At 44.9% G+C, this 24,786-nt stretch overlaps 1 protein-coding gene across 2 annotated transcripts in view; it reads left to right on the top strand.

The window, feature by feature from the left end:
- The window catches only part of SLCO3A1 (solute carrier organic anion transporter family member 3A1), a 152,643-nt gene that overhangs the window by 15,232 nt on the left and 112,625 nt on the right, over nucleotides 1-24,786 (top strand). For both annotated transcript variants that reach the window (XR_012776271.1, XM_075506257.1), the window contains exon 2: nucleotides 10,086-10,551. Coding sequence is in view for 1 of the 2 variants with exons in the window: in XM_075506257.1 (XP_075362372.1) it covers nucleotides 10,086-10,551 (466 nt within the window). In the remaining variant the exon portion in view is untranslated. The remainder of the gene's footprint in view (nucleotides 1-10,085; nucleotides 10,552-24,786) is intronic.

Here is a 24,786-nt window from a genome sequence, read left to right on the forward strand (position 1 = left end):
AAGAATTTTTTTATTCCCTATATGCTATTTTGTGTGTATTATTTTAAGAAACACGTAAATTGCCTTCTGTTCAGGAGGAAAGGGGTTTGCTACCTTTGAGAAGTGGCAAAATGGGGAGACACTATGATGGTACGGGATATAAAATTGCATGGCTTGTATTGCGCTCAGGACTGCCAAACTTAAACATGCAAATGTCACAAGTCTGCCCTTTTACGACTTCCACCCCGCATTCTTCACACAGGAAATGTTCAGATAATAACCACGTTCTCAGATGGGAATAGATTTAAGATCACCTTCAAGCCCTGACTTGTCTGTTTACACCACAAACCCCCTGTGCTCACTTCTCAACCTGCCCCATTCTTCAACAGAAGTTTGGCACAGCCGGCGTGCAGCTCCCGTTCGTACCCTTGGCTCTGCGCAGAGACAGCGTGGAAGGAGAAATGAGTCGCTTGTGAACAGCTTTGTAGGAGGGTGTTACTTAGCAAATAAGCAGGATGACACGGACAGCTCTTATGTGGGCTGCAGGGTGTGAGATGGGGATAAGCAAGCAACTCACGTGGCTTTGGGACAAGCTCGGGGTGTTGCTAGTTAGGTGCTGGAGAGACCCTAATTCCACCTGCAGATGCTTACCGTAATTTGGTGTTTCTTTTATGAGTTGTTACGAAGTGCTGTGGATTGACAATACAACGTGGCCATTTTGTTGGTTTCCTTTTAAATGGCTTCCTTCCTCCCAAGGCTTACTAAATTAAAGCTTTTCATGTACTGGTTGATAAGAAATGCCTCTAACTTCTCCCTAAGCTGAGTTCCCATTTGCTGTAGCTGGGCATCCTTGCTGATGGGTAGGGAGTGGAGCACGAGAGATATCAGCAGAGCCAGAGCAGATGAGGAGAAAAGTAGTAGGACTTGTTAGAAAACCTCCTCTCTCAGTAGATAGCCTTTATATAATCACCGTTGTCCTCCAGCCGTGAAAACTTAATTCAGCTTCCATGAAAGCTGCTCTTAATGCTGCTTCAGAGTGTCCTGCCTGCATCACTTCTGCCCTGGTTCATGCCCAGCAGCTGGGAATGCTTCTGCAGCCAGCTCCGTGGGCTGCTCTTCTTGATCTGCACTGTGGCGTAACTCGGATGCAACCTTTAGTCTTGAATTCAGCTCTTGATCATAAATTAAGATAACATGAAGTCCTTTGCATGACAGGCTTTCTTGTCAGGCTTGCGTTATGGTTTCTGCTATGGTAAGTAGCCCTGTTTATAGTAGAAAGCCTTCTCTGCAGGCATGAAAAGTGTGTTCGGAAGTATAACAAGCAAACTTGCATTGATTTGGGGAGGTGGAGAAGTGAGGGTGTCGCAGTGTGACAGCTTAGGATCCTGCCTCTCCAGTGCTTTGATAGTATATAGGAAGGGGCTTTTTTCCTGTTAAGAGTCTTCAGAGACATGAGTTTCATCTCCTCTTCTCCACTGGAAGTGAACCCAGGGCGATGGTGCCCTGTTCGCAGAGTCCCGGACCCATGTATGAATCTTGTTGCCAGTCCTGTATCTGGCCAAGAGTGCCTTTGCTGTAGGACCCTACATTTGAGTTATACGCAGTTTAAATTACTCTTTATCTGGCTTTGTACACCTACTTGCCAGCCACGGGAAAAAAAGGAGATCCATCTCTGAACGTGTCAAAGATGCCCCAGCTGCTTTCCCTTGGCTGTTTGCTTTGACAGCGCCGAGTGGCTGCCCTTGCTCACGAGCCCCTGCTGCTGCACACTTACTCCACATGGAATTCTTCATCCTCCAGGTTTGAAATGTGCCGGCAGCGCTGTTCTGTGCTATGGTTTTTAAAGCACGCAAAAATGCATTTACAGGGTTGAGGTTTGTGCTTCTTTGCATGCTTATGATGCATTATTTTGCTGCCAGTGAAAATGACATAACATTTAAAAATAAATAAGGATTCAAATATCCACTAGCTTCGTTGTGTGTGTGCTACTAAAGAGCAGTGTAGGCTACAAATGGATTCTGGCACTGGATGTATTTATGTAGATACCTTGTCAGAGACTAAAATATCACCTGCCTTCACACAGTGAGGTGAATCTTGAACAGCAGACTTGGAGGCAGAAAGCTTGTGTGGACACTCAGTCTGCGGTTATGATAATATCACCGTAGGCTGGGACTTCAAAAGGTTAAAAAAATGCAGATCTCAGCCATGGTGCACATCCGTTTCAGAGCAACAGAAAAACCCTTTCAAGTTTTGCTAGGAAGTTTGGTGTGGCCTGGTGCTCTGTACCTGGGTCTATTTTGAGCTGTCGGTGACTCACGCTAACTTTCCATGATGGATGTGAGGGGGTAGGTTGCAAATAGCACGCCAACGATCTTTTCGTTCACACCTTTCTAAATGGGGCGGTGCTCCTTCTCTTCCTCAGGGGAGGCAGGGAAAAGGGGTCAGTCCCTTGCGTCCTGTGCAGGACCCTTAGGAAGCGAATGGGGAAGATAATGACAGCCCAGTTGCATTGCTGTTAGCTGCAGTGATTGCCGGGATTTGAGGTTAGGTTTTTACGTTGCATATTTGATCAGTATGGATCCCAGTTTCACTAGAGTGGTGGAAAATACACTTGTTTAACTTCAAGAGGCACATGAGTTTTTTCTCTTTCAAGCTATTTTGAAACAAACTTGTGGCTTTGCACTGGTGTATCAACTCCTGACCAAACAGGGTATCTTCTGTGGGTGCTGACTGCTCTTTGCTCTGTTTGCAACGCGCAACAGCATATAGCGTTGCCGTGAGTGTTTGTGGCATAGCTGTGTAACCCAGCAAAGGGTTACGAGGTACGCTTGCTTTGTGCCCTGCGTTGGCTGAGGGCAAGTAGCACAGGATGCTGCGACTACTGAAATGTGGGGAGGAGATGCACAGTGGGGTACAAGAGACGGCAGAAAAGTTTTCTGTATGGTGTCAGAGAGGAGGGGTTGCCAAAAATATGTGTCTTGTCTCGACCAGGAGCGCGGTGTGCTGTTTCTCTTGCTGCACGGTGTAATACCCTTTCTACTCAGGCCTCTGAAAATCCTGACCTTGAATGTGTGCTTAATTTGGACCGTGTCAGTAATCTCAGAGCTGGTCACTATAATATAAAATGAATTTTTCACACCAGTGAGGCATAGATCTGAGCTGCAAACTCCTTGTGGCACCAGTACAGTAACTTGCAGATTTTCCAGTGCTGGCCTAGAAACAGCATAGGCACATGCAGCAACAGCCAAGCTAATAACACCCTACTTCTCAGCAGTGGTTCAGCTGCGGCGTCTATTATCCCTGTCATGTGAATGCAAATTTCTATGCAGAGATGATTTCCAGACCTTGAGCAGAGCCAGCTTGGGTGTGTTCGTATCGCCACCCTTTTTTGCTTTCCCTTACGTTCATGTGCCCAAAGCCAGCACGGGTGTTGGCATCTGCGGTGAGAACCTCTTTTAAGTTTCCGCTGACTTTGTTGGACTGGGAATGGTGTGGAAACAAATGATCAGCAGCCTGAGATGGAAGGACCTGATGCCCTCACTGTTTCAGCAGGGTGGGGAGCAGCAAGGAATGCTGATGCATGGGGCTGGGCAAAGGGTACTAAGCTTGTTGCCCTCCTCCCAGCCATCCGATAGGGAAGGAGTGGGCAAAATGCCAAGGGAGTTGTCTGCATTTTAAAAAAAATCAGGCTCGACCACAAGCGATCATCTCAACGCTGGAATTGTGGAGCAGAAAAACATCAGAGCAGAGGATCAGCATCGTTCCCTTGGGCTTGAAGCCTGAGCCTGGTGGCTGTGCTGTCAGCTGGGAGGGTGGGTGGCAAGGGAGACTGAGCCCACGGGTACCAGCTCAATGGGGAGGAGAGCTTGCCTCCAGCTATGGGATGTCCTTTGCCCTGTCCCATGTGGCTGCTGGAAGAGAGGACAAGGTGACATCTGAAGAAGTGGGTGGAGGCGCGTGGAAGCAGCGGCTTTGTTTCTGGGACGGTCACTTTGGCTCTTCGAGGAATCTTGTGTTTCCCGGCTCTGTAATGGAGACTGTGGGAGACGGTTCGCGTTTGTTTTCCTTTGGGAACATAGTTGCCAAGCAATTATTTTACACCCTGTAGCACTGCAGACATGTCTCTTCAAGTCCCATCTCTTACTGCATAACTGAGAAAATGTATTTTACATTAAAAAGAAGCCTTTTAAAAAGGCCCTTCAGGCATAAAGTCAATGTGTTTTCTATATATAACCCTGTATTATTAATACAATGAACTTATCTGTAGACTCTGTGGGTGAATATGACTTGATCATTGGAGATACGAACAATATGATATTCATTTTCAATGCACTGTGTCTCTGACTCAATAATGGTGCCCCCAGCCCTCAGTTCATTTCTTAGTGATAAAGTGGGGCAATAGTGTGAAGCGGGTTTGTGGATTGCATTTTTGCTGAGCATTAGTATAAAATAAACAGCCTATAGAGAGAACAAATTTACCTTGGTTCAGAAATGCAAAGATCTATAGATTTGGGGCAGACAGGAATGATGAATGTGAGCATGTATTATTGAAATAAGACCAGAATGGCATGGCAAAAGCTTCCCTGGGTTTAGTTGCAGGGGTTGAGATACAAGTTGCTTTGGCTGGAAAATTTTAAAGTGGTGATTGATTGATTTTTTTTTTTTTTTTTTTATGTGGGTCATTTATCACTATGTGCATTATGTGAGATCATTTTCCTTTTTCAATCACTGAAGAGTGTTTTAGGGTGGACTTAGGAGGCCCCTTTAGCCCAGGTCCTTTTCAGGTTAGTCTTTGGAATCACCCAAGACTTTGGAATCACCCAAGTGTGTGTGCAGACTTCTATGGCTCTGTAAGAAGAAGAGATAGTGCAAGCATGGTATAAGTTTTAATTACTTCTTGTTATTGTATGTTAGGCAGTGTGTTCACAGAAAGGCAGAAGGCTGGGTTATATGATCTTTCTAGATTCTGAGCCTCCTTTCTGCATGAGCAAGGTGTGCAGATCCCCAACCTGATTTAGTTTATGGTGTTCCAGTTGACTGATCTGGTGTAGACTTAGTCTGGAGGAACATGGTCTTGCAGAATAACAGCAGCCACACAGTCCTGTTGATCTCTCTAATGCTGTAGCTAAATCTTAGTGGAGCTGCTCTTAAAACTGGGTGGAAGATGTCTGGAGTGGGTGAAATGGGAATCCCGCTGGAGACAGAAGATGCAGTTAGAGACAGAAAGGTCGTTCCTATCAAAGGGGGTGGTGGAGGCCTTGAGCCAGGGAAAAAGGCAATGAGGCTGGCACAATTGAGGGCTGTGTACAGTGCTGCAGCTAAAGTACTTTGGTCAGAGCCTCAATGACCTGCTAAGGGCTGATCTGCAGGACAGACAGGAGGACATAATAGTAGCAGCCAAGGTACAGCTCTCTTCAGCACAGGTGCATAGCAATATGAAGCTGTAGCTTCAGTGCTGTTCCCAGCATCGTGGGCACTGGCATTTGTCACGATTACAATGCTGTCTCTACCTCTGTTCTCTCATGCCTTCTCTGGACTTGTCTGGTCCAGTGGGTGGTTTCACACCGCTAACTTTTTGGGGTCAAACCACATGTCTCTCATGTAGCTTGTCTGCATGAATTTTACTGGATGTTGTAATAGCTTCCTGGTAACTGTTTTCATTTTAGGTTAGAAGCTTTTTTTTAACTGAATATCCTCTTAATCTATTCTTTCCAGCCCTGGCAAAACAGCTGTGTAAATTGACAGCAGCCAGGAAATAGCAGCTTCACAGCTAATAACGTGGGCTCCTGGTGTTTCCCTGCTGTGTTGTAGCAGGAGGTTGTCCATCTGAAGCCGCCCTGCTGCCGCACCACTTCTTTCCCCGAGTCCCTGCTATTAAACCAACATCCACGGGGGCTGCACTCTTGAATGCTCAACCTGGTCTCAGCACACAGGGACTCTTTATAATGCTTGCAGCCTTTTCACATGATGTCAGTATTTTACAGGGACCTGTCATGTCTTTTGCAACATTTTATGTAACTCTTGATAAATTAAGAGTTCGTATCTAGGAGTGGTGATCGCTTATCTGCTGGGGAGCAGGCTTGTGAAAGGAAATACGGGCAGTACAGTGCTCTTTATCTAACAGTTACAAGGGCATGGGAGCATCCCACATGCAAACCGCAAGTGTTTAGTCAGGTTACATCTTATATGCAGGAAGCCCCATAAAGGTGGGGTATAGAGGAGGGTGGGAGAATGATTCTAGCCATGGGCAGAGGTTTGTTTTGAATAAATGCAGGTAACATCTCTGCTGTGCTAATGCCGATTTTATAGTCGGCCTGTGTATTTAAGGTCACAGCCAATGTCAAAGCAAGAATTTGGGCTGCGCTGTCTGCTCTGCAGCCACCCTGGATGTAATGCAGTTGTGTTCCTGGTGTTCTCTGGCTAAAAATCTGCATGTTGACAGTTTATTTCCCAGACCTATTTTTATTTTGGGATCCCCCCCCTCCCCGCCCCGGTGACTATCAGTGTTTTGGAGGCTACTCTGCTGATGCTGGTCTCAGCGCTTTGTACTTGGATGCTGTTTTCCTCTGGATGCTCAAGGCTGATGTGATGGTTTTGTTCTTTCACCGTGCCCCCCCTGCACCCCACACCCCACTTAATAAAGGCAGAGCTGGTAGCACTGGGTGGCAGTGCTACAGCCAGAAGGAGCAAGCTGGGAAACATAGTGTGGTCTGGCCAGAGGAATAAGGAGAACTCCTGCCAGCTTTTATCAGGAGGGTTGGAGTTTGCTTTCTGTCATTTGCTTTGTGTCATTGTCGTCGTTGTCCTCCTCCTCCTTTTGTTTCAATCTCTTCACCAAAGCAAAGCAAGAAACTGTTAGGGGATGGTGAGACTCTGTTTCGCTATTGTGAGTGGTTTAGCTTTTGTAAAAAGGAAAAGAACAACTGAAGTCCCACTGAAATAAGAGCAGAATGAGAATTGGGACTTCTGGTTTTAGTTCCCAGGTTTGTCACCAATTTACTGTCCTTGTCACTGTGAATTGTGCTTAGAAATGGTGGAGTTTTTTAATCTAAAATTCAGCTGTCCAAAATCTGGCCCTTGTAAGGTGTGGCACCCAAATGTTTCTAAATACTATCCTGCTTTCTAGCCACTTGTATATATATATATATATATGGTAAAAGCCTAAAATTTGGCAGCCAGGTCGAAATGTGGGAGGGACTTCCAAAGCTGGTTAATACCAGTTGGCCTTGGGAAATAATTTCTGTTGGCTTTCAGTCTTCCAGCCTAAATTATTCCATCACAAATTAATTTTGTTGACTGTACTTGTCTCATTAATATTTGGCTCTCTATGCCTCAGTTTACACAGCTGTAATGAGTAATTATGAGCTTCCTATCTAGGTACAACTCAGAAATGAGCACTATAGACATGATTTTGTACGCTCAGAGTTACATACTCATCTTGGAGACATTCCCCATTCTGCCAAAATTGGTGTTCATGCGACCTCAACTATAGCTGAGTTCCTCTAGGGATGTGCTGGAGGTGGTAGCATGAAGGAGGGTTCCCATAGCAGGGGCTTTGCATCGCTTAGAGTTTGTTGGTGTTTGCTGCGTGGTGTTGAAATCTGGAGTCCTATCAGTCTGACTTGCACCAGCCCTGTTAGATGACACCTTGCCATAAAAGCAGTCCTGTGTTGTGGATGATGAATGTAGCTCTGTCGCATGAGTGCCTGGTGGGGCTGCCTGGGGCAATGGGATGTTGTCCGTATCCTTCCACCTTGGTGTGCCTTGCTTTGAAAATACCAACGTACTGTTTCCTAGCAGTGTCTGTCCCCATCTGCTCAGCTCTGTCACCCTGGCTCCCGTAGAGGGTTGGGAACAGTGATGTTGCTGTAGGGTGTGTGCTCAAGCACTGCTTGCCAAGCCGATGGCGACTTGTGGCTCCTTGAGCCGATGGCCACTGCTCGTGGCCGATGTCACTGGAGTGGGGACAGGCCATGCTGTGCACAAGAGGACATCGTTTCCCCTGGTGAATCACTGTCGTGGTTTAGCCCCAGCCGGCAGCCAAGCACCACGCAGCCGCTCGCTCGCTCCCCCCCCGATGGGATGGGGGAGAGAATCGGAAGAGCAAAAGTAAGAAAACTCGTGGGCCGTTTCATCCCAACAGGTACCTGCACCGGTGTTTCAGATGAAGTGGTGATCTCCTCTCCCTCTGACACACATATCTTCTCTTGGCTTTGGCATGGGGAAGAATTATTGTTATTGCATTGCCTTCAGTCATAGGGTTTGATTTTTAGGGTTTGGGGTTTTTTTTGCCTTGCTCAGTTCTTGGCTCTTTAGTGGGGGAGGATTACAGTGGTAGTATAAAACGATAACTGCCTGTATGGGATGAAGGCTGAATTTTCAGAAATCATTAAAACAGTCCAGTTTTTGAAGATCTGACTTGGACACTTATCAGAGTCAGGTTTGGGAGCTTTTGCTTATGCAAAGCAGCAGAAGCGGGTTGTTTCCATTTTTCCATTTTGTTGCCAATGGGGCTGTCTTTGTCCAGCTGTGCCCTGCTGTACCCTAACAGAGGCTAACTGCCCCCAGGGAAGAGCTGCTGTCAGAATACTTTAAAGTCGGTCAGACCGGCTCCTGCTTTGTGAGGTTTATCAGCAAAGATTTTCAGTGCCTCCAGTGGGAGGCTATTTTTATTCTATCCAGGGGCTACCTTCTGCTCTGAGGTCTTTATCACTTTTTTTTTTGAATAGAGGAACCTGCCTGTTTTAGGACAACCTTAAATATCTTCATATTTTGCGATCTGAAAAACAAGGTAGTCTTTTATCCAAGGTAAAAGTTTTTGGCATTTCTGTGACATGTTCAAGACTTCTTTTGTTATTTTTTTCCTGTATAAGGGGACACTGCTATAGATGTGAGAATGCGCTGAGTTTTCTCCCTCGAGCAGGGCTGACAGCAAGTGAGGTACCTAATGTTTCATCTTCATACTCTGATCAGTGCTATGACTGTTGCAGAAAAACCACGTTGTGTTTCATTGTAGCATGTAATCAAGACTGGAAGAGCTCTCAAGAGATGATCTGGTTCATTTTCCTGCCTTATGGCAAGATCAGTCATACCTGTGTCTTTCCTGGCAGATGCTGGTCTATGTTCTTTTAAAGACCTCTGCAGCCTCTCCAGGCAGCATATTTCAGTGCTTCACAATCCTTACCAATAAAAATCTGGTTTCTTCCCATCTTGTATTTAACCTGAATCATCTCTGCTGCAGTTTAAACCTGTCACTTCTTCTCCTGCCTATTGTGAAAACAAAGAACAGGTCATTCCTTTTTGCACCAATGTTCAGTATTTGAAGACTATTCACGTGCTTCTCTCTTCTTAGTGTTAAATAACCACTATTTGTTAAATCTTCCCTTCTTAGTGGTGGATTTAAATCTTCTGTGTAAACCTTAATTGGCCTGTCTTCTCAAAAATATTCTGTAAGTGACGATCCCAGTCATTAACTAATCCACAAACAGTTTAAACCCTTTGATCAGCATTTTATTTATATACTTTAATAGAAGCCTTCTATGCCAGCCAAATTGCCTGTTTGTGCATCACTGTCTCTGACTGACTTGATGGCCTTGTGCTGGTGTGAGCCAAGTATCCGCAAGGTTTTCTGCTGCTCGCTAACTGCGATTCATTCCAAGAGAAAGATTGCGTGCCCGGCATGATGTGAGGCTTGGTGTGGTTTGCGTCTTGGTTCTGTAGGACAGTGTTTGCAACATAAAGGCTGTGCATTCAAATAGAAAGGGAGCCCAAAGAGAGGCTAACCAACCATGGAGTCATGGGTCTCTGCAGGCACCCAAAATATACATTAATGTACACAGGAATGTGGAAGTGAACATGTGCTCAGACAGGTGGTAGGCTGTGAAATGTCACTTGGTATTAGGACCTTCTGATGTGGCTGTATTTGAATAGTCAGATCATGCTTGGAGGTCAGCTATTACTATACTGTGATTTGGATGTCCTTGATGTGTATGTTTTTGGCTCCAAGGGAAACTCAGGGAAACTTATGCTTTAGTAAGACATATGGGGAGGACAGAAGGCAGGTTGTATTCCCTTTCAGTAATTTTCTCTGGATTTCTCTGTTGTAGGTGAGTGTTTTAACCACCTTGGAGCGGCGATTCAACCTTCAGAGTGCTGATGTGGGCGTCATTGCCAGCAGCTTCGAGATTGGCAACCTGGCCCTCATCCTCTTCGTGAGCTACTTCGGAGCCAGAGGACACCGGCCACGCTTGATAGGATGTGGAGGGATAGTCATGGCCTTGGGTGCCCTCCTTTCTGCATTGCCTGAATTTCTGACCCACCAGTACGAATATGAATCAGGAGAAATACGCTGGGGGGCTGAAGGGAGGGATGTGTGTGCTGCCAATGGGTCCACCAGTGATGAGGGACCAGACCCGGACCTTATCTGCAGGAATAGGACTGCTACCAACATGATGTACTTGCTGCTCATTGGAGCACAGGTCCTCCTGGGCATTGGTGCTACCCCTGTCCAGCCCCTGGGAGTTTCCTACATTGATGACCATGTGAGGCGGAAAGATTCCTCCCTGTACATAGGTAAGGCTCTCTGAACTTCTTCTCACTGAAGACTTTCCTTGCGGGCTGGCATCTCGCTCTTGCTTTCTGTTTGATGCCAGTGGAAAGGATGCCTTGAGGCCTCTTCTCCATGTGCTGCTATGCTTGTGAAGGTAACTTGGCATGGGTCTCTACACCAAGCAGTTGTAAGCAGTAGGGAAACACAGTGATATTTGCCTGTATTGTAGCAATGGTAAAGGCTGACAACCATGGTGATTATTACGGGATGATTAGAAAGATGCTCACTCCTTCTATTGTGTTTGCCCAGATTGCTTTAAATTCTGATATTGGTGGCTTACAGTTGAGTTTTAGCTGAAGAATTTCCAAGTGGCATATGTGATGATGATTTTTTTTTTTCCCCCAAGATACCCTAGTTCCTTTCCTGCTCCAAAGCATTTGTCTGTGTCTGAGTGATCATTGCAGTATAAGAGGGGAGAGGCATGTCTTGTCACTGCCACCACCACATTTTAGCAAGGAAGTGCCTGTTACGGAGTAGGAGCTGTGACCCAGCGTGCTGTGGCAGGACCCCAGATAATGTGATCCCTGTAATGCAATGGGATGCGGAAGCTGGTGAGGTCTATTTTGAGATATGGTGAGCCTGAAGTGGAACTCATGATTCTGGTGATCACGTTGCAAAATTCTTCCAGATGGTTAAGATATCAAATTTGGCTTCAGTTACCCAATGAAACGTCTCTGTTATTGGGATAAAATGCTCATGGGTTTCAGCAGTAGTACCCTCTCCAGCAGGTTTAAAGAGGATGTTGTGGGTGAAGTTGTTCTCTGAAAGAACTTATCAGCTTGACTCATTCTTCTTTCTGCAGGACTTGTCACTAGATAAATGGCTCCAATGCAATAAATCAGTGAAGTGTGTGCTGCCATTAATGTGATCCTTCTGCACTTGTTCGTGTAGTTTCTATTAGCCAAAACTCTGTGCACTTGTCCCATCATCTCTGTCTTGGCGTGACTTTCAACTGAATGGATTATGCTATTACTGTTGATTTTTGTCTTTTGGTTTTGGATTTTTTTTTTTTTTTTTTTTGCGAAGACATTTTTATCAAGTTCCCAAGCGTAACTGAATGCAGCTGGGGTATGACCATAGACAGAAAAGCTGAACAGTCCCGCTGACTTTCTGAATGGTGTTCAGTGTCTTGGGATAGTGCAGAGGCCTGTTGGAAAGAGTAACTGTATAGCATGCTATGGTATTTCTGGATGTATTGCTACTTTACTTAGAGGTGGTTCTGCATATTCAAAATGTGTCCATGTTTTCCTGTAACTGGCCACAAAATCATAGTATTTCAGCATTTAGCTATGTCCTTGGATTGTTGTTCATCTTCACTCAGTTCTCTAAGTGCTTGTGAGGGATCCACTGGATAAAGCAGGATGATATATAAAATACAAGATACTGTACAACCTGAAATGTGAGTAATGAGACTAAATTCACTGGAGCAACTTTGCCAACACCATAAATGATGAGGTGGAATTAAGAGTGATTCTAAGATTATCTATTATAAATAACTATAGAGAGAAGCAGCAACTTCTTTCAGTCTGTTCCATGGGCATTTTTTAAGCAATGCTTCATGCCTGAGAACAGGATTGAGGAGGGTGCATGAGAGGAGGATTAGGAAGAGTGATTCTCTTTGTTCCTGAGATACATTCATCTTGTATGCTAAAATAACTTCTTTAAAGTTGGCAGTTCAACTCTAGCTGGGAAAATACTGCCAGAAAATGATTTCTGCTTACTATATGCTGCTTCATTATTTTTCCTTCAGACATATGCTTCTAACCATGTTCCTTTGTACATGTAGAGTTTTAAAAAAAACCCAAGCATTTTGGGGTTGTTAGCTTTACTGGCTTTAGCTATGAAAATCATAATCTGAACTTCTACATATGAATTATGGGTTGCAGAAGAGTACATGTGTATGCACACTCAACCAATCAGCCATACCGATAATGAAGTTTAGTATCTGCCCTGTCCCAGCCTATCCATCACAAGTAAGTTTTCAGATATGGGATGATTAATTCTCACATCAACCTGCAGTCAATTTGGCTGGTAAAAATAAAAGCTAACAGGAGAAAATTACAGGACAAAATCTATTCTGTGAATGAATATAAATGGAGAAGAAGCTGGTGGAAATGTATGTGTCTTCTCAGGTTTGTGAATACTTGAGAGGAGGTCAAATTCCCGAGTTTAAAATGTTGTTTGAGAATTATTTGCTCAGATTTGTCTTTAACTGCTTATTTTTGTTGATGTCATCAATGTAATTTTCAGTGGCTTTAGCAGAAGAGCAGCTTACCCACTTCATTCTTCTCTGTTTCGCAGAGGAAATAACTGCAGAGTGTATACTGTCACTGTGCTATATTTATATCAGTTTGCTTTCTTATAATAGCACGCTCACTCAGTAGGGGCTACGCTGTGTGTGACCGGATAAAACGTTTTTGGGTAAGTTCCCTCAGTTTAAATTAGGAGCAAATCTGGCATAGGTTGTTCTCCCAGGATAGAAACTAATTAATAACAGTGGTAATAGTCTGGCTGAACTTTCTATCATGGCTGGCTGCAGCTGAGAAATTATCAGATTGACCAGTCCATGCTGTCTTTAGTATATTGCTAATGTTGAGTACGTATATGCTGCATTTGGGCTGTATTGTAGCTGGGGGGGAAGAAGCAGTCTCTCGCTTGACAGCTAAGTACTAGTAATTGTTCACCTGCTGCAATAAAAACCCTCCTGTGTCCCAAGGCAGTGAATTAGATAGAAATAACTGTGCACCGAGAGTTTTCTTCCTTCCTTCTGAGTTTTACAAGAGTTCAGTGGAGTAACTTAGTATGATATCTAATACAGTCTCTGCAGTGAAATGACAATACAGGAAAACTCCTCTAGTTTAAAAAACAAGAAACTCTCCAACACCCCCCCCCCCAAATGAAGAACACCCTGCCACCCACCTTCATTTGTATTAGTACCAATACGCATGTGCAGAAGAATATAGATGTCGTACCATATGGAATTTCAAGTGAAACTTTGGCTTTAACCGCTAGTGCAAGTAATAGCATCTGTGGAATATAATATATTTCTGGCCATGAAGTCCCTCAAACCTGGCTCGTTGTGGTTTCTCTGCAGTGACAGGCACACAGGAGGTGGTGGGCAGTGCACCTCTGTTGTGCGTCCTTTGAAAGCAGAGGTTGCTCAGGCTTGTGCTGTGCCAAGGAGGTGGGGATTCATAGAGTTTCATGATTAGAGAGACGGGGTGAGGTATTACAGGAAGATAGCTCTGTGGCATGGGCTGCTGACATGTAGTTTCATGTTTCTTGAGCTAATAGCAGATTTTTTGATGCCTGCAGTGTGTTGCTACCAAACTCAGACTCTGTTGCTGTAGTAACCAGCCCTAGGAAAAAGGGCTGTGTTGTGGTAACCGAGGGCAAATCAAATCAAAAAGATGCATGCATGGGAGTACGCACCAAAGGATGTTCAAAAGAAAACACATTTGTGCTGTAACAGGGTTAGAAAGATAGCGGCGGCATGCCTGCTCCTGCTGTGATGGGAAATACATTCTCTTCCCATTTCAGCATCCGAGCGCCTTCTCAACACAAAGGTCGTAATGTTAGCAATAGCAGCCAAAAGATGAAGAAATAAAGGAATTTTCTTAGCTGTTTGAAGTTGGTAAAAAACTTCTGTTTTGGTGCTGGTTTGCTTCCTTCTCTCTGTTTAGGTCTGCTCTTGTATTTAAGATTGGAACTCCCATCTAGAGGTTTCCGAACAAGCAGGTTAATTTTACCTGTGTATTTATTGGCGTTTGGCATAAGTAACCCCTTTGAGTGGAGGAATTCCTCACTCCTGCAGACTGTGCAGGGCTTGTTATTGCTGCAGCTTCACTAAAGTCAAAGGATTCCCTCAATTTGTGGCGTCGTTTATTTTAAACGAGGAAAAGTATGTTGAAGACTACTTACTACACAGTTCCTTTCTCTACCCGCTAATGACTCACTTGACATTTCCCTCTTTTCTTTAGTTCGCTTTCTGCTAGGTCTTGCTGAGTTCTGTTGAAATCAATGAAGACTTTGTCATTAGGAGGGGGATCAGAGGCATCGTGGAGCTGATGTGGGGGGGGAGAACCTGATCTGACAGTGGTTGTATGGATTTGCTGCCTCTCAGATGAGTAAGAGCTTGCAAATGTTTTCTGGTCACTGGAGTACCCACGTTGCTCTCAGCAGTGGTTTGCATGTTCATTTAGAGCCCGTGCAGTGATGTGGTAGATTAATGTTATTAGCAGTCTCCATAAGTGCCTTCTGGGCTTCCTGCAGCATTTAACATTTGCTGATAAAAGTTGTTGCATCTTGTCTAGGACGTGGTTACCTATAGAGCGGAATGAATAGCCTCTGGGAGCCAGTATTTGATCTGGGACAATTAAGGGCTGCATTATATAGAGGAAGTTGCTATTATTCTGTCTCCTGTAGATGGAGGAAATTGATATTGATGTTGGAGGGAGCACTGCCAGATTGTGTGGCTCATTCAGAAGAATGCTGTGTTGATCTTTAACGCGTCAGAGATTCTCTTTAAGTTTGCTGAAGCTGTCTCAGTGTTTAACTTCATGGATACATACGCCACATGTTCAGGACCCACCACTTCAGACTCCTCACAGGCTTGCAGAAACTGCTGTAATGTGAAGAAAGACTTCAAGGAAATCCCAGAAGGGGCAACTCTTGAGTCAAGGAGTAAGTGATGAGGAGTGATGAGTGCTCCTGAGTTACTGGTGGTGCAAGGGTGGGCCTGAGCGTAGTATGCTCAGGGGCATAGAGCTGTTCTTGGCCTGCTTTGTGGCAGGGTGGAAGAACAAAAAAATAGAAAACTCAGCACTACTGGATGTGTCTTTAGCTGCTTTCTTCTGTCTCATCTCCCAGGCTTCTGTCTGGCTTTTTCTGTGTGTATTTTGGTTTATCATACGGTTGTTCCAGCTGTTACCCTTGGTGTAGGAGAACTCAACAGGATGGTGTTCTTTCCACATCTGCCCAGATGGGACTAACCCACTAAGGGAGACTGGACCCTGGTTTGTCACTGCTGACTTTGACCTTTGCAGCAGTGTGGGGTTATTTTGCATCGAATGTGTGGAAGCACTTTTTGTTTTGCGATGACAGTCATAGAGAAATGCTCACTCTTGCTCCTGGTGCTTTCTTGCTTGCTTTAAGCACCGACTCAAGATTTGCTGCAGAGGAAGACAAACATGCCCTAGTTGGAATCTTGTTGTCTCCAGGGATAAATTTGTCCATTTGAAAAATCACTTATGGTAGCTTACGTCAGTCAAAATGACAGCAGCCGTTGTGTTTTGGAGAAGCAGAAATATTTTCTCAACTGACAAGAATTAAATCTGAGAGTAACTCACTATGGTGGTGAGTTAATAGCAAGTTATCAGCATAAGATGCTGAAATCATCAGAGTTTGAGTCAACATTTTGTATGTGGCAATAGAAAGAAATAGAACTTGGATTTCTATTAGGAAGCTCACATTGGTAAGCTAAGCAGTTGCTGTGAATTTTGAAACCATTCATCTACTGTGTATCTGATATTGATGAACCCTAATATATGTAATAAATATTTTAAATTTTTTTTTAAAAAGAAAATGGGGTTTCTGATTTTATAAACAAAAGCAAAAATGTGTTCAATGCCATTAAAGAAAAAGCCATAGAAATCAGAGTTGAAAAACCCAACCTTCTGCAGGATCTTACCCCCGTTGTCTAACCAGTAGTCTTGTATGTAACTTATTATATTTGAAGGACTGTAGAATGGGCAGTCAGTGACAGCACCTTTCATAATAGCAAATGTTTTTTGCTATTTTTGAAGCTTTCAGAGTTCTGTTTCCTGGGGGACACACACCACATAATTCTGAGAAACATGAATATTTTGGAGCTGAAAGAGCAAATTTTGCAGATGTTTGGCATCAGGCTGGAAATCTGTTTTCTTCTTTACATAGCTTAATATCAACAGCATGATAGTTCTGTGTAAAGTTAGTGAGGACCCTGAGTACCCACAAAAATGTGTTGAGATGGGCATTGCTTCTGTCCCTTCCTAATTCTGTAGAACATTTTTTTCATTCTGTGATTTTTATTTTTGTTTTTTTTCTTTCCCTGTCAAGAAATTCACTTAGGTTTCTTGTAGCTGCTTGCTAGTTTTGTCTCTAACTACTGAAAAGTCTCTTGCACGGAGGATGAATGCATTTTGCTCAGTCTTACCCTTTCTAAATTTCTCAAATTTCTTGAAGTGTATGTTTGAACCTATCTTTCTAAACCATAGCAAGTGGAATAATTGTTTGTTTATAGCATACAGGTCATATCTCCAGCCTCTCGAGGCCCTCCATTGATGCGTATTGATTGGAAGGTCTTTAGGACCCGCTTGAGAGGTCTGTACAGCTCTGCTCGTCCTGGCTGCTTATCCATTTCATTCCTCACAGCCTTTCCCACTTGGCCGTGCTCCTTCCTTGTGTACTCATTTGTGGTCTGCAAACAACACGGGTACTTTGTTCACATTAGCTCTTCTTGCTGGAACATGCTTCTCCGAGCTCACCCACTTAAGGCACTGCCAGCCTTGTGCTTTCCTTAACGCTTTTCCTTTTAAAGCCTGCTTCCACTAGGTCTTTTATAGTGGATCTTAGCTGACTTCCTATCTGTTGTATTTCCTCTGTGTACCTGCTCAATATCCACAAGCTGCTTGGTGAGTTTGTCCACCTCCATGTGGGCACATGGACTTGCGAAGCGTGAGCACTTGTTCCAAAGAATTGCTTTTCTCCTTGCTTGCATATGCACTTGTATAGGTATGTAATATTTTTAGCCTAAAGACTTGATGGAATTTTGTAATCGTTTTGTTCGGTAAAAGCATCCTCCTACGGGTGACTTGGAGAGCCTTTCCTTTTTGCCACAGTCTCCAAGGGGTTGAGAAAGACGCATTATTAACACTAAACTACGAGCAGTGCTGTTGCCAGCGTGAGTGGTGTTGATGCCTGTTCATTATTGAAAGGTGTCTTTGCATCAGATTTACTGGGTTGTCTTCCCCGTGGACTAACTGTGATCAGATTAAATTGTATGGCTTCATGTGGATATACTGGTATTAACTACATTGGCCTAACCCACTGATCCATTGATAACCTGCAGCCTTTTATAATTATTCTCCTTTGGGGAGAGATCTGTGTTCTCATTTGCTGTGTGTCAGCGGGGCTGGCTTGGTTACACATTTCCCTTTTTACAGTGCCAGTGGTAGTATCCTGGAAAACTAAATGGAAACACGAACGAGTGTGTAGGGTGTTTTAGAGCAGTAACAATAATCAATTAATGGGAATAACCTTCCCCACTGCAAGCAGGAAGGCTGAGTTGTGAAAGGCGGTAGCTGAATGGATGTATTTATTCAATTAAATGTATATATGCACAGAGTCGTAACTGCTACGGGCTCCATTATTTTACAGCAATTGCTCCAGTTACCTTAACCTTCTGCTAATAGCTTTTTTTGTTATGAGCTGAGTAAATAAAGCTTGGGTCCAACACAAATGACTTTGTGTGAGAGCATATTGAGGGTGGGAGCTGTTTCCATGTTACTCAGTGCTCTCTGTGTACTCCGCAGCTGATTTTTTGGCTTACTTGGGATTTGCTGACTCCTGTCTTGTAAAAATAATTTTATTTTTTGTGCATGTTGGTTTCTTTCTGTAGTGTATTTAAAACATTCGTCAGCTGGGAGAGTCTAATGAGGTACATCATTCCTGGGGCAGCCTCTTTAAAGCAGTGTCCTTGTCATTTAAATAGCAGACATGCAGAGGACGGTACATATTAGTCCTAAGGTTCATAAAAATAATTAAATAGATTGGAAGGTGCTGAGTTGCCCATGTCAAGAGCTGAAGGATGCGTTGTACTTCCTTGATGGTACAAGTGGAAGCAAGCTGGCGTGTGCTGTCAGTCTGGGCCTTTCTCCTGGGAATTCGACTGAGACTCCCCAACTCATTGCACATAGGAGCCTCTAGATGTTTTGGTCCCAGTTTACGGGCTGGCACTGAGGACGCTTGGAGCTATGCTTGGCACGTGCCTTCCCATGGCGGGACAAGGCGCAGGATCTGCCCCTTTGCCAGCACGAATCAGGGCACTGGCCTCAAAGGAGTGGTGAAAGTCTTGTTGTCAGATACTGAGGCTTGTGTTGTCCTCTTCTCCTACTGAAACAAAGAATTTGGTATGGAGGATATTTAAGGACTTGTCAGAAATGATTATTCCACTCATCCTTAGCCAAGTGAGGAAGAGACGGCTTTCATGAATTTTGCTGTACCACTGTAACCTTGCAACAAAAAAGTGCAGTGACCTGAAGCAGTGTTAAAAGACAATCACTGCCTTAAATTTGCAAATAGTTACTGCTTTATTGTATATCCTGATACACACATCCTGCCCAATGCTACCAGGACTTCATACCCCTGTTGCTGCTGCTTTTGGGTATGTCTGCCATGTTGTGAGCCTCGGGGAAAGCTGGCCGGCCTGGCTTTACATCTCCCTACCTGCGGCTGGCTGTTAGTCGGTTATCTGCAGGACGAGGTGTTTATATGAGCATGTAGGAGAACACGAAACCCTTTCACAAAAGCTCCTGCTTTCACTCTTTCACAACTGTCTCTTCTGTCTCTGGGTGAGGTGCTCAACCAAATTTTTTTGCCCGTTGGAGAGGTTGCTGCAGGTTTGAGCTGGGTGCTAGGCCTGCTGATGTTCACACCCTTTTTTGGGTGCCAGATAGGTGCTATCTGAGTAACCTCCTAAAAGTGTTTGTTTTTGCAAAGTCCCAAGCAGTGCCATGACACAAACGTACGGGTCTGTTGACACACGGGGCCTGGCAGCGCTCAGCTGCCAAAGCTGCTGTTAAATTGCGTTTTTATCATGACTGCATTGCTGTGCAGGTCGCTGCCCAACGTAGCAGCTGAAAGGGCAGAGCTCCTTCGGGGCTGTGGGGAACGGGGCAGGACGAGCTTTTCCCAGAGGCTGTGAGGGACATCAAGGAGCGATGGCAGATCAGGCCCTGGATGAGACTTTCTTCAAGGCTGTGTGCGTAACTGGCATGAGATGTCCGACCGGTGGCTGACCGATGTGACAGGTTCAGCGTATGATCCTGAGTAATTAAAAATTAATGGCGTTAACACCAGAGGAACAGCTGTGACATGAATCAAAGGTGTGAGATGGCCCGATAGTACCTGTTTTGTGAGGCCTGGGGCAGAGCTGCTGTGGAGATATCGGTGCAGTCTCAGTAACTACAAGTGTCTGATTACCCCTGATGGACCAGCCTGGAGGAAAAAGTGTGGACACAAGTAGTTGGGCACCTTGCAAAACAAACATAAAATTCCTTGATGTGCTGCTTGGTCACCTTACAAGCCATTAAAGAGCCTGTGGAGTGGGAGCCCTTCCCTGGTGCGGTGCGTGGGCTCAGGGGGACGGCAGTGTATGCAGGGCCTCAGTGACAAACTGAAACCTCTCATCTGGCACTTGTCACCAGGGGCCTGGTGCTGGGATTTAACCTACCGAAGGTCTGTCTGCTTATTTTGGAGCCCTGTCCGCTCTGCTGGTGGGGTGCCAAGGTGTTTCCCCACTGACTAATCTGTCACTTCACAGCTGTCGGTCATCTGCATCTTCCAGACCAGCTCTGCTGCCACAAGGAAAATGCTAAATAAAGGACCTAAGCTGAGCTTGAGAAAGGTGAAATTGGCCATGAGCTGCATCTCAGAAGCTCTGTCTGAAAAAGGTGCCGGGCAAAAATGATGTTCCTCTTTCACATATAGGGTTTGGTTCACCCTGAGAGTAAACTCGAGGCTTTTTGACCTCTTTTTTGCATGCGGGCAGTGTGGAGGCACTCTGCAGGGCTGTGGACTCTGCGAAGGGATGAGCTTTTTGCACTGTGGGTAGGTGCCCTCCAGCTGCCGCCGGTGCGGCTCTGGCAGCTGAATGCATCCAGCGCGTGGCTGGGGAGCACCGCACAGCGCTTGAGCAGACCTCGCCGTCCGGCGTGGGCTAGGACAGGCTGGGAGTGCCCATGCTGCCCGAGAAGGGCTGCAGAAGGCCTGTGCTTGGTTGGTCTGGGGTTATTCAGCGAGGAGCTTTCCCCTTGGCTTTGGAGAAATCCTTCTGGCTTTGCCTTCTCAAAGTTTGGGGTTTGGTCCCTGAATCGCTCCGTTGAACTTTGCTCTTTTGAAAGCACTTGGAGGGTCTTTTTTCAGATTTATTTTTGCCAAGGTACAGTCGTTTCATTAACTGTGCTGCTAATGAGGTATTCGGCTTTTCCTTAGAGGGAGGCCTGCTCTCACTAAGTCCCCTTTTGATTTCAATAATAGGGATTTTGTCTGGAGGAGGCTATCCAAATTTGGTCCTTTATTAACCAGCTAAAATATGAGGATTTAAATAGTTTCTCGGGTGGGTGTTAACAACATGTCACGTTGCTCTTTGACTTAATACCTCAGAGCGCTTCACTGCAGCTAAACAAGACTGCCTCTATTACAAGGTGCAGGATCCGGCCAAAGGCAGCAGATCAAAGCAATAGCGGAAATTCAAGAGTTCAAGCAGGCAGAAGAGCAAGATGCACTGTGCACCAATTCTTTCATTGCGGTCTCCCTCTGCTTACCTCATTTTTTCCTTGTGGTTTTCTGTACATTCCTATCCTCAGTGTTGGACAAATCATTCCCACTGTAACTGTTTAATAAGCAGTATCACTGTCTTGTACAGAGTTAGAAAGAAATAGTATTAGGGAGGGGGAAAAAAAAGACCACTGGGACAACTTTACTGTATTAGTCATTGCTGCAGAGACCAATTACCCTTGTGATGAAAGACCACCAGTATCTTGTTAGCCATCAGCTGACAACATATGGATGTCCTAATTCAATCAGACTGATCATCAAAAGGATAATACTTGTTAGAGAAAGCTTTGCCTCTGCAGAGTTATAAACTGTGCACTGGGGGGACTGAAAGGGGCGGTGGCATGCAAGAAGTGAGCTACAAAGTACCCTGGCCACGCTGCCATGGTGTCTTGAGCATCCATCAATGCTTTACTGTCCTCAGCTGTGGGTTGCCTCTTAGCTTTCTGTTCATTTTGGGCACTCATTGGTTTTGTTGTGTAGGAGGGGTATGTGTGGTTCGTATTCCCTTTCTGCATTTTACATAAAACCCCACATTCCTGCAATGCAAGTGTAAAGATGTTTTACTGCATTTTTGTTTTATGTCAATGCATATCTTTATTTATGTCCTCTGTAAAAGCATGCAGTTCTGGTACTGGTGGCAGACAAGCACGGTGTTTTAGACTGCAAGAAGGAGCGTTGCAGGAAACTAAACTATTTGCAGTAGTTCTGTGTAAGCTGTGAAGACTTTCCCATAGGTGCCAGAGGGTAAGAGGTTTGTAGGGAGAGATAACACCTTCTATTTGATGGGCGGAGGCAGCTGGAAAACACACATGTTCATGCTTGGTGGATCTTGTTCTGACCAGTGTGACTACTCATACTTCAGGATTTACTTTTTGTTTCCAAGCTGTCACCTGATCTGGTAAAATACACTTCTTGTCTCTCCAAACCTTGCTTCCCTTCCTGTGTTGGTGAGAGCTATGTATCAAATGGAAGCCCAGTCTCTTCTGTTATTGGATACCACACTTCATTAGGTGCTTAGCGTCCTGGAGATACTTGATTTATAAGTAGTAGCAAAACTCAAGTTAAGCATGGGTTAAACAAATACTCTTACTCCAGCAATGTCTCCAGGGTTATAAAACAAGTTAGCAGGAGGGTGAGAATAGACCCCAGGAGTTCTGACTCCAGTGCCCTGCAATTGCTCTGAGACCTAAAACATTTCACTGCATTCCTGCAAAGCAATGTATCTTCCATGGGCGTAGACATTCCTTCCTTTCAATGTCAGAGGGGTTAATGGTCCTGGCTTCTTGTCTGCTAGCACTAGCCTGCTCCACCTCTGCAAACTATTTTTAATTGGTCTCCAAGAATTGGATGATTAAACTGAGACCAATGCTGTCTCTGCATAGTAGTCAGCGAGGTGCAAGAAGCAGGTTGAGGACAATCAGACTTCATGCTGCTCCATAACCCGCTTCCAGGAGCCACCAGCACAGGGGATGTGCACCCCGAGCTTTTCCAGTCATTTTTTAAGCTTCCTTATGCTTATGGCCTGTGCAACAGAAATGATGGTGAATTCCGTGCTTCCGTGTGGCTTGTCTTATCTCCTAGTTAGGTTGTACGTTTTTCTTCCCAAGTCTGTTACTTTCTTGCCTGGATGCTTAGGATTTTGGCTTTAAGGCTATGAAGGTGGTAAAGTGGGCACGAAACTGTTCTGGAGTGAAGATATCTTAAAAGTGGCATCTGCCTGTCAAAAATCTTGTTGCTGCCAGAGATGACAGTCATGCCATCACCCTGGCCTTGCCACATCCCACCACTGATAGGAGTGCTCCGGTAATTCCTTGGACTAGTGAGAAAATGCACTGGGGTGGGGGGGATAAGGCACAGGTTGGCACAGCTGGCAAAGATTAGGGCAGGCCATCCCATTAGGTGAAAAATGTAGTCTTAAATGGGTTTTGCCGATGCGTAAAAGACCTGTTGAAGTGAAAACTTCAGGTAAACAAGAGAAGTGAAAATGAAGCTGCGCTGCTCTCCAGTGTTACTGGATAAAATGTTCCCATGTGTAGCTCCTTGAGTTCGTCTCACATTCTGCACCCCCCAAATGTGGAGGCTAGAGCAGCTTGAGTGAAGCTTTCTGAATAAATCAGTCTCGCTCTCCTGTGATATTCCAAGTCTGAGTAAACAGATGATACTTACTCTGTGCCTTAAAATCAGCAAGTTTGGGCTTTATTAGCCCTGGAGGGGCAGTAAATTCTAGAGCTGAGCCAGAGGAGCAGAGGGAGGAGGAGGCAAGCAAGGAGGTATAGCACTGGATAAGGATATGCTCGAGAAAGTCCTTGCTGCTTACTGCGGCCCAGGAAGGCAATTTGAAATTGAATCTACAGTGCACTAGGGAGCTGTTGGAGGTGACTTAGGATGGGGTAAGGATTTGGGGAATCTGCATGAGCAAAGGCTGCATTCAGCAAAGGTAAGAATAAGGATGTTGGCACAAGTAAGATGAAGTGGGGAGGTGGCGTGTAGAGGTGAGCAGCAGCATATTAAGGCTGGGGTGGGGGGCAGGTATTGAAGCAACTAGAGTTAAGATGGGAGCTAAGCCGATATAGGGGAAACATGGTATGGGCCATCTCCATTAAGTCGACAGAAGGCTGGATCTTCACATCAAAAGGCTCTTTCATTTCTATTAAAATTCAGGCTCTTTATTTTAATCGATAAGCATGGGAATTAGGTGTCTAAATAGAATCTGGGCTAAATGTTGCCTTTCTAGATCACACTTGTTGGGCGATTCTCAAGGGCATTGCTGTGTGCCTCCTCTTAGACCATGGGACGCACGTGGTCTCCATTTTCTTGCAAAGCAAGCTTGTTTTGTGAATAAACAGTGTGTTTTGATGGCGGGTGTGGGTGGTGTCAGGAGGGGAAGCAAGTGTGCTAGGAGCCTTGTTCCCAAAGAGATCCCAGTGTTTACTGAAGATGCTAATTATTGCCTCCAACCCATCGTTATTTCTCTTCTGCCCATAGCACAGTGATCAAAGGTGCTAATAACACTTGCACTGAGTAAAAAGCTCATAAGAATAAAAAAGACATTCTTGAATTTCAGGAGTACCACTGACTGCTGTTTTACTTTTTGTATGGTCTGCACCTTCTGTTCTTTGTAACCTCTGGCCCTCCATGAGAAGGTAGTGGAAGAGAAGCAGAAGGTCCGGTATTGACCATTGAGGCTTATTGCCTCCAACCCAGTTTAAAGGCTTCTTAGTTGCATAGGAAGCAAATACTTTTGATTTTTGGTTTTGTTTTTTAAAAAGCACCTCTGTTTTAGCTGAGGTTCTGGGAATGACAGGTACAGCAAACCCACAAGTTTGTTGGGTTTTTTTAACAGTTTGCAGTGAGTTTATCCACCACAAAGTTGGTGGTAGGATGGCTGTACTTTCACGTTCTTCCCGCGTTGTATGAGTGGGGTTGTCTACCATAGTATGAAAGAACACATTGCAAACTAGGCTTCCGTAGCAGTGATCTGCACTTTGTGTTATCTAGGAGCTTCCCAAGCATTGACTCTGATTCCTGCCTGAGGAGCATTTCTTCGCATTGTCTACCAGATTTTTGTCCCGTCTCCCATGCTGAGACAGAGAAATGACTTG

Source organism: Mycteria americana, chromosome 6 (genome assembly GCF_035582795.1).
Source record: "Mycteria americana isolate JAX WOST 10 ecotype Jacksonville Zoo and Gardens chromosome 6, USCA_MyAme_1.0, whole genome shotgun sequence".
NCBI lineage: Eukaryota > Metazoa > Chordata > Aves > Ciconiiformes > Ciconiidae > Mycteria > Mycteria americana.